This window comes from Zophobas morio, unplaced genomic scaffold (assembly GCF_036711695.1).
Source record: "Zophobas morio isolate AGI-343-1 ecotype UQ-CSIRO unplaced genomic scaffold, CSIRO_AGI_Zmor_V1 ptg000022l, whole genome shotgun sequence".
NCBI classification, from domain to species: Eukaryota; Metazoa; Arthropoda; class Insecta; order Coleoptera; family Tenebrionidae; genus Zophobas; species Zophobas morio.
The window spans coordinates 7,188,568-7,207,856 of NW_026972127.1; the positions used below are offsets into that span (position 1 = coordinate 7,188,568).

A 19,289-nucleotide genomic window follows, 5' to 3' on the forward strand; every position below is an offset into this window, starting at 1 on the left:
AACATGTTTAACATGGTAAATTTTTGTAGAAAAGTGTCAATTTTGCAATTAAGCTCCGCCTCTCGGCTTACAACGAATAAAAGAATCATCAAAATTGCGATAGAGCGGGTGGGTGGGGCTTATATTTTGCCGTTTTTTTTCTTAATATGCAAAGGCATCGTCTCACAACAGGAAACTTAAAACATGGTTAAAATGGTACATTTTTGTAAAGAAATATGGATTTTGCAAATGGGGCGGAGCCTAATTGCAAAATCTATATCTCTTTTATACAAATTTTCCATTTTAAACATGTTGTAAGTTTCATGTTGTGAAAAAATGTCTACACGTATTAAGAAAAAAGACAAAATATAGGCCCCGCCCACCCACCCTGTCTCACTTGTGATGATTTTTTAATGGTCGAGAGCCAAGGGAAAGGAGTTAAATTGCAAAATCCTTATTATTTCTCCACAAGAACTTACCATGTAAGACAGTTATTGAGTATTATGTTATTCAAAGAATACTATGTATATTAGTAATAATTAAAGCCAAAGAATTAGTCCCCACCCATTCGCGCCCAGGCCTCAATTCTCAATTGTGATGAATTTTTCATTCATCAGATCGAGGGGCGGGGCTTAATTGCAAAATCCATATTTCCCCACGAAAATTTACGATTGTAAACGTGTTTTAAGTTTCTAAAAAAAAAAATATCACAATTCAGATGGAGTGGATGGACGGGGTTATATTTTGGCTTTTTTTCTTAATATACCACGTGTTTCTTTTATTTGATACAACCCCCGTAATTTTTTTATTTAAAAAAATAAACATATAGTTCTTTGACCAAATTTGTATCATTTTAAAAGATCAATTATGTGAATAAATGACATGATTGTCAATTTTTCAAGCTACTAGATTGTCATCAATTAATATGAATTTTTCGTGTATTTTATTTAATAACTTTTTAAGTATTGTTTTTAAAAATATTGGTTGTCTTTGACTTTTAGAAAAAAATCATCAATCTTTCCATTTATGAAAAAATATACCTAGTGTTCCATTAAAAAAAATAAAGTTGATGTCATTTCCGGTTCTACCGGAAGTGATAATATAAACGTGAGGTTACCATCACATACATCTTTTAAAATGATACATTTTCTCAATGAACTACAGGTTTATCTTTAAGAATAAAAAAGTTACAGGGGTTGTATCAAATAAAAGAAACACCCTGTATATACATAGTATTCTTTGAAGAACACGATACTCAAAAACATGTTTTTAATTTTTTGTAAAGAAATAAATATTTTGCAGTTAAGCTCTGCTCCCTTGGTTCACGGCGAATAAAAAAACATGTTGAAAATGGTAAATTTCTTAATATACGTAATCATCTTTTCACAACAAGAAGCTTAAACCAAAATATGGATTTTGTAATTATGGGGCGGAGCCTAATTGCAAAATCGATATTTCCTTACACAAATTTTTCATTTTGAACATGTTTTAAGTTTTATGTTGTGAAAAGGTGTCCACATATATTAAAACAAACAGGCAAAATGTCAGCCCGCCCACCCGCCCTATCTCGATTGTGATGATTTTTTTTTATTCGCCGTGAACCGAGCGAGCGGGGCTTAACTGCAAAATACTTATTTCTTTACAAGAAATTAAAAACATGTTTTTGAGTATCGTGTTGTTCAAAGAATACTATGTATATATATTAAGAAAAAAAAGCAAAATATAAACCCCGCCCACTCACCCCATCTCAATTGTGATGATTTTTTTTATTCTTAGAAACTAAAACACGTTTAAAATGGTAAATTTTTGTAAGAAAATATGGATTTTGCGCTTAGGCTCCGCCCCTCGATTTGATAACGAAGGAAAAATTCATCACAATTGAGAATTGAGATCGGGGCGCGTATACGTGGGGTTTAATCTTTGTCTTACATGGTAATTTCTTGTAGAGAAAGAATAAGGATTTTGCAATTTAACTCTGCTCACTTGGCTCTCGACCATTAAAAAATCATCACAACTGGAATAGGGTGGGTGGGCGGGGCATATATTTTGTCTTTTTTCTTAATATACGTAGTCACCTTTTCACAACAAGAAACTTAAAACATGTTTAAAATGGTACATTTTTGCAAGGAAGTATGGATTTTTGCAAATATAGGGCGGAGACTAAATGCAAAATCGATATTTCCTTATACAAATTTACCATTCTAAACAAGCCCGCCGACCCGCCCTATCTCAAGTGTGACGATTTATTTATTCTTAGAAACTTAAAACACGTTTGAAATGTTAAATTTTTGTAAGGAAATGCGGATTTTGCAATTAAGCTCCGCCCCTCAATCTAACAACGAATAAAAAATTCATCACAATTGGAATCGATGGGGCTTAATCTTTAACTTTAATTTTTACTTAATATACATGGTATTCTTTGAATAACACGATACTCAATAACATGTCTTAATAATAATAAGAATTTTCCAATTTAACTTCGCTCCCTTGGCTCTCGACCATTAAAAAATCATTACAACTGAGATAGGGTGGGTGGGCGGGGCATACATTGTGTCTTTTTTTTAATATACGTAGACATCTTTTCACAACAAGAAACTTAGAACATGTTTAAAATGGTAAATTTGGGGAAATATTAATTTTGATATTACGCCCCGACCCTCGATCTGACAACATTTTTGAAAGGAAATATAAATTTTGCAATTATGGGGCGGAGCGTAATTGCAAAATTGATATTTCTTTATAGAAATTTTCCAATTTAAACATGTTTTAAGTTTCATGTTATGAAAAGAAGTCTTTACATATTAAAACAAAAAAGCAAAATGTAAGCCCGCCCACCCGCCCTATCTCAATTGTGATGATTTTTTTATTCACCGTAAACCGAGGGGACTGACCGTAACTGCAAAATTCTTATTTCTTTACAAGGGATTAAAAACATGTTTTTGAGTATCGTGTTGTTCAAAGAATACTAATAAGTATATTAAGAAATTAAGGCATAATGTTAACCCCGCCCACCCACCCCATCTCAACTGTGATGATTTTTTTATTCTTAGAAACTTAAAACACGTTGAAAATGGTAAATTTTTGTAAGGAAATATGGCCTTTTGCAATTAGGCTCCGCCCATAGGTCTGTCAACAAATGAAAACTTCATTACTATTTAGACCAGGGCAGGCTTAATCTTTGGTTTTAATTTTTTCTTAATATACTAGTATTCTTTCAATAAGACGACAGTCAAAAACATGTTTTTAATTTCTCGTAGAGAAATAAGGATTTTGCAGTTAAGCTCCGTCTCCTTGGCTAACGACGAATAAAAAAAAGATCATCACAATTGAGATAGGGCGGGTGGGCGGGGCTCTATGTTGCCTTTTTTTCTTAATATGTGTAGACCTACTTCGACAACAAGAAACTTAAAACATGTCTAAAATGGTAAATGTTTGTATTTATATTAGGAATATCATGTAGATGATAAAACGCTAACCAAAATTTGTGTAATCATGTCACTTCAAAATTGTACATAGTAAATAGGTTTTAAATTGTATAAAATAAGATAGTCCTACACATGTAGTTTATGACCCCGAATTGAGTTTTTACCAGAAACGTCCAGATTTTTGGAAAAAAAAATTAAAAATTATGAAACAACATTTTGCAATTTAATTTGGAATCTGCAAAACCGAATGCTTTGAAATCTTGCAGATGGTTTACAGTTATGATAAGCACGATAAATTTATAATCAAAATATATTTACTCGTCCCCTCCAAAAAATTTATAACGTCAGCTCAAAAGTTTGTCGAATAAATCCCATCTAAAATGTACAAAATATAATGAGTCTGTACTTGTGAATTATCATCCAATTATTTTTTTTTGGATTTGCGTATACAGGGTGACTCAAAAAAAAAATTAATTGTATTTCAGGAGCGAGGGAAGTTCTGTCGAAACAACTTTCGACCAATTTTTTAACCCTGTAATGAAGAAACTAGTGACATAAATAATAACTCATATTATTAAAAATACGTTTTATACATTTGGAAAATATCAAAATGTAAATACAGTTGAAACAACAAAATTATAACAAAACTAAAAGATAGTTTCCTACTTATTCACAATGATTTTATCACAAAAGTTGAATCACTCCACAAGTATAGGATCGGATTTATTAAACTTAATGAAGAAATTTACAACTTGCATGTGTCCTTCCTGCGCGGCCACGCCCATCGCGGTCTTCCCATCATGATTGACAGCCATGACATCAATTCTTTTCTGCACAAGATACCTCACAACATCTAAGTGTCCACCTTGGGCCGCCTTATGAAGAGCTGTATCACCAGTGGCGGAAGCTTCCCGCACATTGGCTCCCTTCTCCACAAGAAACCTAACCACTTCCACAAATCCACCCGCTGCTGCGCCATGTATAGGTGCAAAAGTCATGGATTTCCCCAGACTGACAACAGCTTTCCTACTTATTAGCAAGTCAACAATTTTCAGATGCCCTCGATTCGATGCGACATACAAAGGCGTCAATCCTTTCGCATTAATAATATTCACATTCACATTGTCAGCCTTCACTAGAGTTTCAAAAATTAAATGGTTACCAGTTTCTGCAACCAAGTGCAACACGCTATCACCATGTGTAAATTGCTTGTTCACGTTGCTTTTATTCTCGAGTAAAAGCCGCACTATTCTGAGATGGTTGACACTGACTGCTCCATGAAGAGGTGTAAACGCGTTGGAATCAGATAAGTTAACGTCGGCTCCTACTTTCAAGAGAAAACTGACGATCTTGTAGTGGCCTTCTTTTGACGCGAAGTACAGAGGAGTCAAGCCTTGTTGGTTCACGACGTTGACGACGGCTTGATTTGTCACTAAAAACTCGACGATTTCGTATTGGCCGCTTCTAGCGGTTTTATGAAGGAGGGTTTCACCGTTTTGCTGCTCGTTGACGTTGGCACCTTTAGCCACCAGACTCTTGATTATGTCAAGATCGCCGAGTCTCACGGCCTCCCACAATGGGTTATAAGCACCTTTGGTGTTAACCTCAGCGCCATGATTTAGTAACAGGTTGACACACTCGGTGTATCCTTCTTGTATGGCGAGAGTCAGAGGCGTGTCGCCGAATTCATTCAAAGTATTGACATCTGCTGCTGTTACTATTAAAAATTTCGCTGTGTCTAAGTGGCCACCTTGTATCGCTTTGTGTAGAGACGTGGCATCGCTTACCGGAACTGTGCTAGCTTCTGAGACGATCTCTACGTCATCATTGACACCCTTCAGGAACTGTATAACGTCCGATTGGTTGTTTTTTTCAGCCAATTCCAGCGGCGTTAGCCCCAATTTATTGACAACGTCCAGTTCTCCACCACTTTCGACTAAAATTTTAACCAAATCAAGCAGACCCTTCTCTGCGGTAACATGAAGAGGGGCATTGCCGTCTACTTGATTTCGCTGATTCACATCGACATTGTGACTTATAAGGTACTCAACTAGTGGTTTATGGTTGCCAGTGACCGCTGAAAGCAGTGGCGGGGTTTTACTCGTCTCACACACGAAATTAACATCAGCACCTTTCTCGACGAGATATTTCGCTATATCAAAATTTCCTTGTTCACATGCTGCATATAAAGGAGTCACGCAGGAGTGTGTACCATCAACATTGGCCCCACTTTCCACTAAAAATTGTACAATTTCTAAATGTCCACTTCGTGACGCTTCTGACATCAGTTTATTGACGTCGAAACCTTTTGCAACTAAATCTTTAACCAGAGCGACGTTACCAATCCGAATTTCTTTTTTTAAATCGTCATTAGAGTCTGGATTGTCTTCACCGGTCAAAAGACTCGCAATAAGTTTTTCCTGTGGGGTCATAACTTCAACATTCTCACAAGCTTGCTCTTCCACAGACGCTTCACTCGAAATGTTTTGTGAAGATTTATGCAAAACTTTCAAAAATCGCATAACTGCAACGTTTTTATATCGATTGGCAAGTCCTAACGGTGTTAACCTCCTCGAGTTAACTGCTCCAACTTCTGCGTTTCTAGACACTAAAAACTTAACCATTTCTAGGTTTCCTTTCTGGGCTGCCAAGTGTAAAGGCGTGTCCTTACTTCTTACAGTTGGATTATTAATAATGGCACTATTTTTCAGTAAATACTCGGCGATTTCTACTTGGTTGTGAGATGCAGCGTCATGTAGTGGTGCACGTTTAGTTGTTGGCGAGTTCAAATTTACATCTGCGCCTTTTTCCACGAGTAATTTTACAATGTAAAAGTATCCTTTTGCGCACGCTGCATGTAAGGGCATGCCACTACCTTGGTCGAATTTATTTATACTTGCTCCTTTTTCAACTAATAGCTGGACTATATCATACTGGCCACTTCTTGACGCTTCAAGCAGCAAAGTATCGCCATTTAACACCCGCTGATCCACATGAGTTCCTTTTGAAAGCAAATATTTTACAATGTTAATATTACCATTCCTTATTTCGTCTCTAATCAGACTGACTCGGTCCATGTAAGAAGTAGAATTTAACGTATCTTGCATAGTTTTAGGAATGAGGTCCTCAGCTTGTATAGTTTTCTCACAATGATGTTGATCTCCAGACTGTACAAAATCATCAACTGCAAATTCTCTATTTACCACGACTCCAGCCCCATCTCCATTTTTAAATCTTTTTCTACTGTCCTGCATATCATCATAACCCCGTTTATGACCTCTAGGCAAATTCTTAAGGAAATTTATAATATCCGTTTGACAACCTATCTCAGCAATTTGTAGAGGTGTTAATCCACCTCTATTACAAACATTGACTTTTGCGCCCCAGTGTACCAACATTTTTACAAGTTCAAGATTTCTCTTCTTAACTGCTAGATGTAAACACGTATTTCCGTTAGTTCTACCTATCTGATTCACATCGGCGTTCTGCTGCAGAAGATACTCAACAATTTCACTCTGGTTGTTATATACCGCGTGATTTAAGGGAAATCTATGGGTTTGAGGGCACACAAAATTTACATCTGCGCCTTGCCCTACAAGGCTTTTGACAACTTTTAAATTCCCTTTTATGCACGCAGAATACAACGGCACTTCCATTCCTTGTGGATTTAGGTTAATATCGGCGCCGTTTTCAACCAAAAAACGTATCATTTGACAATTACTACTTCTTGCTGCTTCCAGAAGTAATGTGTCGCCGTTTAAAATACGACCGTTTATGTTAATCCCCTCTGCAAGTAAAACTTTCACTACATTAATGTTGCCTTTTCTGATTAACATTCGCAGCGCTCGCGTGCTCTTATCACTTGGACAATTTAGGAAACGTTTAATAATCGCATTATGCTTGTTGCTTAAACCAACATAATCTGGTGCACTCGAAGTGGATGTGTCACCTGTGGGGTTTATTTCATTATTAGTACCATTTTCTGTTACATGTGGGTAATTTTTCAAATTAGAATCAATCCTGCTTGACAAGAACTCAACCACCTGTGTTTTTCCATACGCTTTTGCAATATCCAGAGGCGTTAACCCTCTTTCCAGTCGCCCTTTCCCCACAGCTGCATGCATATCAGCTCCATGATTGACAAGAAATTTAACAACTTCTAACTGCCCTGATTGACATGCTGCATACAAAGGAGTAACATTGTCTTGTACAGGCATATTAATCCTTGCACCCTTTTCAATAAGATACTTCACAATATCTAAATATCCTTTTTCTGCAGCTTTATGTAAAGATGTAGAAGCCTTGACGTTAATATTGTATCTTTCCACTATATACTTTACCAGATTAAAATTCCCACCGCATACAGCATTTTGAAGCATTTTAATTTTCCCTTGTCTTCTGTATACATTAATGCCAAGTTGATTGAGATACATAAAAGTATTGTCATGTCCTCCTCTTAACGCTGCGTTTAAAAGATCATCACCATTATTCGATGTAGTAGTGACGTCGGCGTCATTTTCAACGAGATATTCCACTACATCTAAATGACCATTATACGCTGCACTCCACAGAGGTGAAAAACCACCTCTACTTTTGTGATTTATGGCGGCTCCATGACGTACTAAATATTTAACGACTTCTAGATGCCCCCTTTGAGAAGATATGAATATGGCAGTTTTCTGAAGGATTTCAGACCTTGTATTAATGTTCACTCCCCGGCGCTCAATTAATTCTTGAACTATTTCAAGACTTCCATCTTCTGCTGCATCATGAAGAAGATTATAGCTATGTCGATCGGCTTGTTCGTCGCTTCTATGATGCATTGTAAAAATTCAGTATTTTAATTCGGATACGGGCATCTATAATTAATAATTACCTACTTAGTATTTAATATAAATTAATACATGCTGTACTAACCTCAAAACTGACGACCACGTGCTTGCCGGTGAAAATCAATAAAACTATTCAGGGTGCTTTTTGTTTTTTAACATATTTAAAAAAAATAAGTCTGTGCCACCCCATTTCATAAAAAAGACAATTTCTCCAAAAGCATCTTCTCAATCAATCCTTTTTGGTTAAATGGAAAATAACCTTTAAATTTTAAAACAAGACAGATTCAGAAATGTCAAAGTCACGTGGGTGCCTTGTTATCATAGAGTAGATAGGTCGATACACCTCTATTCACCAGTGTATTTCTAGTTGTCTATATTATACTTAAAAAAATTCTGAAATTTTGGGATAACGTTATTAATTTTTGATAATGTTTTAGCATTTACGCATATTTCACAACGATCAGTTCCGAATTTTATAGGAGATTATGTATGTAATAAAAGTGGTAGCAGATAATAGACAAAAGAAAAGGATGAGCTACTGTTTCACGTTCTATTTAGGAGTAGTGTTGTTAGTGAATTGATAGACCCAAAATACCCGAATAAATATTATAGTTTCTTTTGAACATAATTTTCCAAGAACATGAGTATGATTTCTTACAGAAAAATAAGAATTTTGCTATTAAGCTTCGCCCTCTGGCGCACTACAAATAAAAAAAATCATCACAATTGAGATAGGCTGGGTGGGCGGGGCATATATTTTGTTTTTGTTTGTCTTAATATAAGTAGTTTTTTCAGTACACGAAACTTAAAACATGTTTAAACTGGTAAATTTTGCAGGGAAATACGGATTTTGCAATTATGCTAAAAGTTTTCTCAATGTGATAATCATACAATGTATGGAAAATGAATAACTACCAAAACTGTGACTAAAAATATGCAAAAATTAATACAAAATAGAACATATTGCTTAAAACATAAAAATAAATGCACTTTCCAGAAAAAAATCTATTGCATGATTACGGTTCCACTAGTATAGCTAATTTAGGACGTTTTGTTAGTATCAAAGACAATGAAAGAATTAATTCTTAGTATTAAACAAAAAAAAAAAACAAACATTTGAGATGTGACATTTTGTTTATAAATAAAAGGATCTAGATAATATCCATTTCCCGCAGAAATTCTGAACGCTTAGAGTCGATATTGGCCTGAACGCGCTCCGGTCTGTGGATCAAACAAGTTCTCAGGCATCGAATTGTTAGGAGCGTAGCGCAAGGTTAATCTGCCATTTTCCAGACACCCGGTATAAAGGTTATCAGAAAAGATTTTTTTCACAATTTTTCAAAGAAGCTGACTCTTGGACCAATTGTTTACCATTGTCCAGTTACTTTAATTCAGATTTCTCTTTTTCTTGTCTTTTTTTTTTCAATTTATAATGTTTAAATTTTACATTGATTCGTAACATTGAATTTAATTGATGATTGGAAAGGTATTTCAGTTGAAAATAGCCTCAATAGCTGAATATATTTGCCAAGATAAGACTGATTTTGCCAAATCATATACCCTCCACCCTCCATTCATCAGAGGGTATGTCATGTGGCAAAATCAGCCTTATTTAATAAGTGCCAGCCCCGTCCACACGTCATTGATTTTCTTAGAGAGAAGGTTATTTGCGATAATCAGCTTGATCTTAACAGGCTAGCCCCTCCCACCCACCCTCTCTTTCCTTGGAAGGTATGTTATTTGCCAACATCGGTCTTATTTTAGCAGGTTCCCGCCCTCTCTTTTCTTACAGGGTATCTAATTTGCCAAAATCACTCTTATCTTAGCAGATACTAGCCCCGCCCACCCACCCTCACGTTCCTTGGAAGGTATGTTATTTGCCAAAATCAGTCTTCTTTTAGCAGGTACTAGCTTTCTAAGAAAATAAAGGGCAGGTGTGCGGGGATAGTGGTTGCCCAGATAAGGCTGACATTGGCAGATAATTAGGGTTACCATATGTCCGGATTTTCCCGGAAATGTCTGGTTTTTCGACTGTCCGGGGAGGTCCGGCCGGACTTTTATATTTCTGTCCGGGTTACTTCGACAACTAGATTTAAGTGGTGATACTTTTAACTAAAGAATTTTATGTTGTTTTTTCTGCAATAATTTTTTTTATAAGTACTCGTAACTTTTTTATATCAAAGTGTCCGGGTATATTATCTGTATACCTCATAAGAAAATAAAGGGTGGGCGGGCGGGGCCAATATTTGCCTAGATAAGACTTATTTTGCCAAATCATATGCCCTATTTTCTTAACGGGTATGTCATTTGCCAAAATCGGTGTTATCTTAGCAGGTACTAGCCCCGCCCACCCACCCTCTCTTTCGTTGGAAGGTATTTTATTTGCCAATCTCGGTCTTATTTTAGCAGGTACTAGTCCCGCCCACCTGCCCTCTCTTTTCTTACAGGGTATCTCATTTGCCAAGGCCAGTCTTATCTTAGCAGATACTAGCCCCGCCCACCCACCCGCACTTTCCTTGGAAGGTATGTTATTTGCCAAAATCAGTCTTATCTCAGCAGATACTAGCCCTCTAAGAAAATAAAAGATGGGTGAACGGGGATAGTGTTTGTCCAGATAAGGCTGATATTGCCAAATAACATACCTCGTAAAAAAAACAGGGTGGGTGGGCGGGGCCAATATTTGCCAAGATAAGACTGATTTTTTACTTGATAATTATAATTATCAAGTAAAAAAGGCAGCCGTAAAAAAATTAACCCCCACCTATTCCCGTTCCGACCTCAATTATGATGAACTTTCCATTCGTTGTCACACCAAGGGGCAGAGCATAATTAGAAAATCCATATTTCCCTGCAAAACTTTACCATTTCAAACAAGTTTTAAATTTCTTGTGAAAAAAAAAATATATTAAGAAAAACAAAAACAAAAATAAAATAGATATATCTATTAGTAAAATTTTTTAATGGTCCCCCCTTCTTCAAATTTCGGCCAATTTTTGACATTTTCGAAACTTATCTGAACACATTTTCTCGTTTCTCTGATAACTGCAACCGTTTTTCCGAAATCGAACGTTGAAATATCGAAATTTTTGAAATTGTCAAAAATTCGCATTTCGTACTGATTCCTTCGAAAATGTTTCTCCGTGACCATCAACACGCTATATTTTTGGAATCAGCATGTCGAGATCTACGTCCCTGAATTTTTTCACAATTTTTAGACAACTTTTTTAAAAGTGAATTTTTTTCAATGGTCCCCCCAATTTTTTTTCGGTCAATTTTTGATATTTTCGAAACTTAACTAAATATATTTTCTTGTAGATTTCGAGCTCTAGAACTCACTTCCGGCCTCGTTTCTTTGATAACTGCTACTGTTTTTCTAGAATCGACCGCTGAAATATCAAAATTAAAAAAAAAATTAAAATTTGCATTTCGTACCGATTCTTTCGAAAATGTTGCTCCGCTAATATTTCGTAAGATATGACTGATGTGGAAAATGACATACTCATTAAAAAAGGTGGAGGGGGTGCCAAAATCGGTCTCAGGTACTAGCCCCGCCCACGCGCCCTCTCTGTTCTTGGAGGTATTTCATTTGCCAAAATCAGTTTTGCCTTAGCAAACACTAGCCCCGCCCACCCGCCGTCTCTTTTCTTAGAGGGTATGTCATTTGCCAAATCAACTCTTAGCAGGTACTAGCACCGCCCACGCGCCTTCTCTTTTCTTAGAGGGTACCTCATTTGCCAAAATCAATCTTACCTTAGCAGGTACCAGCCCCGCCCACCCACCCTCTCTTTTCTTAGAGGGATCTCATTTGATAAAATTACATTTGAAGGCGAAGGTACAAATCAGCAAAAATCGAGTAATAAGTAAATAGTTGATGATTTGACGTATCAAAAATTGTCAGTTTTCAAAACTCTGCGTTTAAAATGTTCGCAGTTAATTTTAGGTCCTCTGGTGTTTTACTTTCGGATAAATTTAAAGGAGTCTGGTGTTTCGTTGTTGGATGAACGTGAAAAAATCTTTTGGGCTTTTAGTGTTTCACTTTTTACAAATTTGAAAAAGTCTTGAGTGCCGCAGTATTTTTTTTTAATTCGGGAGACTGATGTTCAATTTTTGGAAAATTCTGACCTGACCTGTTTTTGAGTTAATTTTGGGACCCAGTTTTTTTTTTGAAAAATTTAAAACAATCTTGAGGTTCTAGTTATTCCTATTTGGAAAGAATTTGAAAGTGCTTTGGATGTTCTAGTGTCTTTTCTTATAATAATTTAATTCAATTTCTTAGAGGATATATCATTTGCCAAAATCAGTCTTATCTTAGCAGGTACTAGCCCCGCCCACCCACCCTCACTTTTCTTGCAGGGAATGCCATCTGCCAAAATCGGTCTTATTTAAACAGGTATTAGCCCCGCCCACCCGCCCTCTCTTTTCTTAGAGAATATTTCATTTGCCAAATTCAGTCTTATCTTAGCAACTACTAGCCCCGCCCACCCACCCTCTCTTTCTTAGAGGGTACGAATTTGAAAAGGTCTTGAGAGCCGCAGTGTTTGGGTACCCATGGTATATTATTTTGGGAACCCATGGAGATTTTTTATAAATTATTTAAAACAATTTTGGGGAACATTGGTGTTCTATTTTTGGATAATTTTGACCTAACCTGCTTTTGAGTAATTTTTGGAACCTACATTTTTTTTTTTTTTTGAAAAATTTAAATCTTGAGGTGTTTGGAAAGAATTTGAAAGTGCTTTGAAGCCTCTTGTGTCTTTTCTTATAATAATTAATTACATTTCTTAGAGGATACGTCATTTTTCTAAAATCAGTCTTATTGTAACAGCTACTAGCCCCGCCCACCCACCCCCTTTTTTCTTAGAGGGTATCTCATTTGCCATTAACTAGCTAGTATTTGCTAAGATAAGACTGATTTTGGCAAATAACATGCCTTCCAAAAAAATAGAGGGTGGGTGGGCGTTTCTAGTATTTGATAAGATAAAACTAGTTTTGACACTTCTGACCTTTCAACTTTTTTCGAAAATTAGTGGAAATCATTTTCTAGCCCCGCCCGCCCGCCTTCTATTTTCTTAGAGAATATGTCATTTGCCAAAATCAGTCTTAGCAGGTACAAGCCACGCCCGCCCACCCTCTCTTTTCTTACAGGGTATGCCATTTGCCAAAATCGGTCTTATTTAAACAGATATTAGCCCCGCCCATCCGCCCTCTCTTTTCTTAGAGGATATTTCATTTGCCAAATTCAGTATTATCTTATCAAGCTACTAGCCCCGCCCACCCTCCCTCTCTTTTCTTAGAGGGTATGTCATATGCCAAAATCAGTCATATCCTAGCTAGGTATTTGATAAGATAAGACTGATTTTGGCAAATCACATGCCTTCCAAGAAAATAGAGAGTGGGTGGGCGGGGCTAGTATTTGATAAGATAAAACTGATTTTGGCAAATCACATTCCCTCCAAGAAAATAGAGGGTGGGTGGGCGGGGCAAGTATTTGATAAGATAAAACTAATTTTGGCACTTTTGATCACTCAACTATTTTCGGAAATTAGTGGAAATAATTTTCTAGCCCCACCTGCCCGCCCTCTATTTTCTTAGAGACTATGTCATTTGCCAAAATCAGTCTTAGCAGGTACAAGCGACACCCGCCCACCCTCTCTTTTTTCACAGGGTATGCCATTTGTCAAAATCGGTCTTATTTAAACAGATATTAGCCCCGCCCACCCGCCCTCTCTTTTCTTAGAGGATATTTCATTTGCCAAATTCAGTATTATCTTACCAGGGTACTAGCCCCGCCCACCCACCCTCTCTTTTCTTAGAGGGAATATCATATGCCAAAATCAGTCTTATCTTAGCGGGTACTATCCCCGCTTACCCACCCTCAATTTTCTTGCAGGGAATACCATCTGCCAAAATCGGTCTTGTTTAAACAGATATTAGCCCCGCCCACCCGCCCTCTCTTTTCTTAGAGGATATTTCATTTTCCAAATTCAGTATTATCTTACCAAGCTACTAGCCCCGCCCACCCACCCTTTCTTTTCTTAGAGGGTATGTCATATGCCAAAATCAGTCATATCTTATATTAGCTAGGTATTTGCTAAGATAAGACTGATTTTGGCAAATCACATTCCTTCCAAGAAAATAGAGGGTGGGTGGGCGGGGCAAGTATTTGATAAGATAAAACTAATTTTGGCACTTTTGACCACTCAACTATTTTCGAAAATTAGTGGAAATCATTTTCTAGCCCCGCTCGCTCGCCCTCTATTTTCCCAGAGAATATGTCATTTGCCAAAATCAGTCTTGGGAGGTACAAGCCACGTCCGCCTCCTCTCTTCTTACATTGTATGCCATTTGCCAAACTCGGTCTTCTTTAAACATATATTTTTGGAATCAGCATGTCGAGATCTACATTTCTGAATTTTTTCACAATTTTTAGACAACTTTTTTAAAAATGAATTTTTTTTAAATTTTGGCCAAATTTTGACATTTTCGAAACTAAATACATTTTCTTGTAGATTTCAAGCTCTAGAACTCACTTCCGCCCTCGTTTCTTTGATAAATGCAACCGTTTTTCCGGAATCGACCGCTGAAATATCGAAATTTTTAAAAAATTTATAAAATTCGCATTTGGTGCTGATTCCTTCGAAAATGTTGCTCCGTGACCATTGACACGTTATATTTTTGGAATCAGCATGTTGAGATCTACGTCCCTGAATGTTTTCACAATTTTTAGACAACTTTTTTAAAAGTAAATTTTTTTCAATGGTCCCCTCTTCTTCAAATTTTCGCCGAATTTTTGAGATTTTCGAAACTTAACTGAATACATTTTCTTGTAGATTTCGAGCTCTAGAACTCACTTCCGCCCTCGTTTCTTTGATAACTGCAACCGTTTTTCCGAAATCGACCGCTGAAATATCGACATTTTTAAAAAAATTTAAAATTCGCATTTCGTACCGATTCTTTCGAAAATGTTCCTCCGTGACCATCCACACGCTATATTTTTGGAATCAGCATCATTCTCCGCAACTTTCAAAATCTTTTTTCTCAAAATGGACCAACATTTAGTTTAAGTGCTATATACAGGGCATTACACGAATGAGTACGAGCCTGCAAGAATTAAAAATGCAACCCAAAATACAAATTCAAAACTTGCTTGGATGTCTTTTTTAAATTTCAAATAGCGCTAAACATAGTTATCCGGGCGTTAGAAATTTGTCACTGATTGTCAGCATTTGAAATGTATTCAGATAACGATAAAACGGATCTATCATTTATGGGGAATGTAAAAAGAACACTTCTTTGGCAGCTGGAATGTATGTGGAACCTTATCTGCAGACAAAAGCATCTACCAACAAAATCTTTAAAAAGCTGGAAATGTCGTTACGGAAGAGTTGACAACCAATTAAAAAACTAAGGCCGAGAACAGCTACCGGCCCCGAAAATGGGTTTGCTGTCTTAGGAATGGTAGAAAATGACCCTCACGTGATTCAAAAAACAGTGGCATCAGCCACAGTGTGTGTTAGTGTAGCCTCTGTCAACAGTATCTTGAAAGTCAACAAATTTCATCCCTACCTGACCTGACCTGACTTAGTGCAAGAATTAAAGCCCGCAGATTACGGACAACGATCAGCTCTTTGCAATTTCTTGATGTTAATAAAAATCTTTTTGAAATTTCAAATCAATTGACGTTTTTAGTCAACAAAAGTCAAAATTGCCCACTATGTCTATTTTTGAAAAAAGAATTGATAAAACTTAAAAAAATATCCATGTAAGCTTGGACGATGTATTGTGGGTTGCATTTCCAATTCAGTCAGGCTCGTACCATTGTTACAACGTACTCGTACTCATTCGTGTAATACCCTGTATGAACTATCATCAATCTCCAGTGAGAAATTAAGAGGTATGTTACAATGTAATACTTAGGTAAAAACATCCAGAAACTTTGATATAACGTGATAATTGATAAACATGTACCAGTTTTAAGTTGGAAGGGTTTGATAAAACCGTACAATGCATTGCATCTTAACCTCAGTTCGGCATTTGGTAGACATTATGTCTGTCAAGCACATAGTTGGCCTATAAAGTGTGAAAAACTATAAAGTTGTTTCGTGTACACTTGGCCTCAGGTCTGTTAAAAAAGCTCCATGGCTCACGGTACTCATCAGACAACTACGTGTTAACTATTTTCCTTTTTCCCGAGCTCCCAAAGGTACCTCATAGTAGACGGGATACAATTATCCCCCGCCAGCGTTTTCAGCTCCGGCTCTATCGCCAGCTGAGTACCAATGCGGTAAAAGTACCTAATACCCTAGAGATGTCTTACCAGTAGCTGTGTCCAAACAATATAATAACCATAATATTAAAAATATGTTTTATGCACATAGCAAGTACCAAACGTAAATACATTTTTATAATATTGTAACAAAATTAAAAAACATTTTTCTACATCGTCACATTTTATCACAAAACTTTCAATCACTCCACGAGTACAGTTTCGGCTTTATTATACATAATGAAGAAGTTTACAACTTGCATGTGTCCCTCCTGTGCGGCTACACCCATCGCGGTCTTCCCACCATGATTGACAGCCATTACATCAATTCTTTTCTGCACAAGATACTTCACAACATCTAAGTGACCACCTTGGGCCGCCTTATGAAGAGCTGTATCGCCAGTGGCGGAAGCTTCCCGTACATTGGCTCCCTTCTCCACAAGAAACCTAACCACTTCCACAAATCCACCCGCTGCTGCGCCATGTAAAGGTGCAAAAGTCATACATTTCCCCAGACTGACAACAGCGTTACTACTTATTAGCATTTCAACAATTTTCAGATGCCCTCGATTCGATGCGACATACAAAGGCGTCAATCCTTTCGCGTTAATAATATTGACATTCACATTTTCCGCTTTCACTAGAGTTTCGAAAATTAAATGGTTACCAGTTTCTGCAACCAAGTGCAACACGCTATCACCATGTGTAAATTGCTTGTTCACGTTGCTTTTATTCTCGAGTAAAAGCCGCACTATTCTGAGATGGTTGACACTGACTGCTCCATGAAGAGGTGTAAACGCGTTGGGATCGGATAAGTTAACGTCGGCTCCTACTTTCAAGAGAAAACTGACGATCTTGTAGTGGCCTTCTTTGGACGCGAAGTACAGAGGAGTCAAGCCTTCTTGGTTCACGACGTTGACGACGGCTTGATTTGTCACTAAAAACTCGACGATTTCGTATTGGCCGCTTCTAGCGGTTTTATGAAGGAGGGTTTCACCATTTTGCCGCTCGTTGACGTTGGCACCTTTAGCCACCAGACTCTTGATTATGTCAAGATCGCCGAGTCTCACGGCCTCCCACAATGGGTTATAAGCACCTTTGGTGTTAACCTCGGCGCTATGATTTAGTAATAGGTTGACACACTCGGTGTATCCTTCTTGTATGGCGAGAGTCAGAGGTGTATCGCCGAATTCATTCAAATTATTGACGTCTGCTGCCGTTCCTATTAAAAATCGCGCAGTTTCTAAGTGGCCACCTTGTATCGCTTTGTGTAGAGACGTATCTTGACCCTTCAAGAGCATCAGTGTTACATCAGACTGGTAATTTTTCTCAGCCAACTGCAGCGGCGTTAATCCCATTTTATTAACAACGTCCACTGCTCCACCATTCTCTACTAAAATTTTAATCATGTCGAGTAGCCCTTTCTGCGCCGCGTGATGTAGAGGGGTATTCCCGTCTACTTGTCGCTGATTCACATCGGCATTGTGACTTATAAGGTACTCAACTAATGACTTATGATTGCCAACGACCGCTGAAAGCAGTGGAGGGCCTTCACTTCTCGCAGACATGAAATTAACATTAGCACCTTTATCGACGAGATATTTTACCATCTCAAAATCGCCTTCTTTACATGCTCCATATAAAGGAGTCACGCGGCACTGTGCATCAATACTGGCCCCCTTTTCCACTAAAAACTTTGCAATTTCGAGCTGCCCACTTCGTGCCGCTTCTGATAACATGGACTGACTATTGCGCATGTGCGTATTAACGCCGAAACCTCGTGCAACTAAATTTTTAACTAGGGCGATATTGCCCTTCCAAATTTCTTTTTTTAAGGCAGCATTGGTGTCTGGATTGTTTTCACCTCTGAGAAGACTCGCAATGATAGAAGCTTGGTCTTTCACAAACCTATCTGGTGTCTTAAAAGATCTGGGCAAATTCTTTAAAAATCGCACAACTGACGGTTTATTGTTGCGATCAGCAACTTTTAGTGGTGTTAATGCCTTCTTATTAACAGCACAATAGTCTGCGTTATTAAGAACCAAAAACTTAACCATTTCTGCGTTTCCTTTCTGGGCTGCTACGTGTAAAGGCGTGTCCTTGCTTCGTACAGTTGGTTTATTAATATCGGCACCATGATTCAGAAGATACTGGGCGATTTCTATTTGCTTATAAAATGCGGCATTGTGCAATGGGGTACGTTTGGTTGTTGACGAATTAAGATTTACATCTGCGCCATGTTCCACGAGAAATTTTACAATTTCCAAGTATCCTTTTGCACACGCTACATGTAAGGGCATATCACTACCGATTTTATTTAAATCTGCTCCTTCTTCAACTAATAGCTTGACTATGTCAAACTGGCCACTTCTTACCCCTTCAAGTAGCAAAGTATTGCCATTTAACACCCGTTCATCCACGTGAGTTCCTTTTGAAAGCAAATACTTTACAATGTTAATATTACCACATCTAATCTCATTCCGAATGACACTCACTCGGTTTTCGTTACACGTAGAATTCAAAACGTCCTTCATGGTTTGAGGAATAAGGTCACAATCTGTTTTAGTTTCCTCACAAAGATTTTCGGCAGACTGTACAACAACATCAGCAGCAGTACCATCTTCAATTTTAAATCTTTTCGTACTCTCCAGTACGTCGTCATCATGACTCCGCTTACGAATCCCTGATAAACTCTGCAACAATTTTACAACATCGGCCTGTCTGCCCATCTCGGCGATTTCTAGAGGTGTTAGTCCCTCACTATTACGAATATTAACTTTTGCGCCA

The 19,289-nt window shown here is 37.5% G+C and overlaps 2 protein-coding genes across 2 annotated transcripts; both read right to left on the reverse strand.

Annotated features, from left to right (window-relative positions):
* Positions 1–3,973: 3,973 nt before the first annotated feature.
* LOC135133557 (serine/threonine-protein phosphatase 6 regulatory ankyrin repeat subunit C-like) lies at positions 3,974–8,489 on the reverse strand. The gene is made up of 2 exons (XM_064062011.1): positions 8,322–8,489; positions 3,974–8,263 (listed from the first exon to the last, which is right to left on the reverse strand). The coding sequence occupies exon 2, from the start codon at positions 8,225–8,227 to the stop codon at positions 4,103–4,105; it is 4,125 nt and encodes a 1,374-aa protein (XP_063918081.1). The 5' UTR covers positions 8,228–8,263; positions 8,322–8,489; the 3' UTR covers positions 3,974–4,102.
* Positions 8,490–16,705: 8,216 nt separating this feature from the next.
* Positions 16,706–19,267, reverse strand: LOC135133567 (ankyrin-3-like). Its single transcript, XM_064062020.1, has one exon. The coding sequence runs from the start codon at positions 19,229–19,231 to the stop codon at positions 16,706–16,708; it is 2,526 nt and encodes an 841-aa protein (XP_063918090.1). The 5' UTR covers positions 19,232–19,267.
* Between the last annotated feature and the right edge of the window lie 22 nt (positions 19,268–19,289).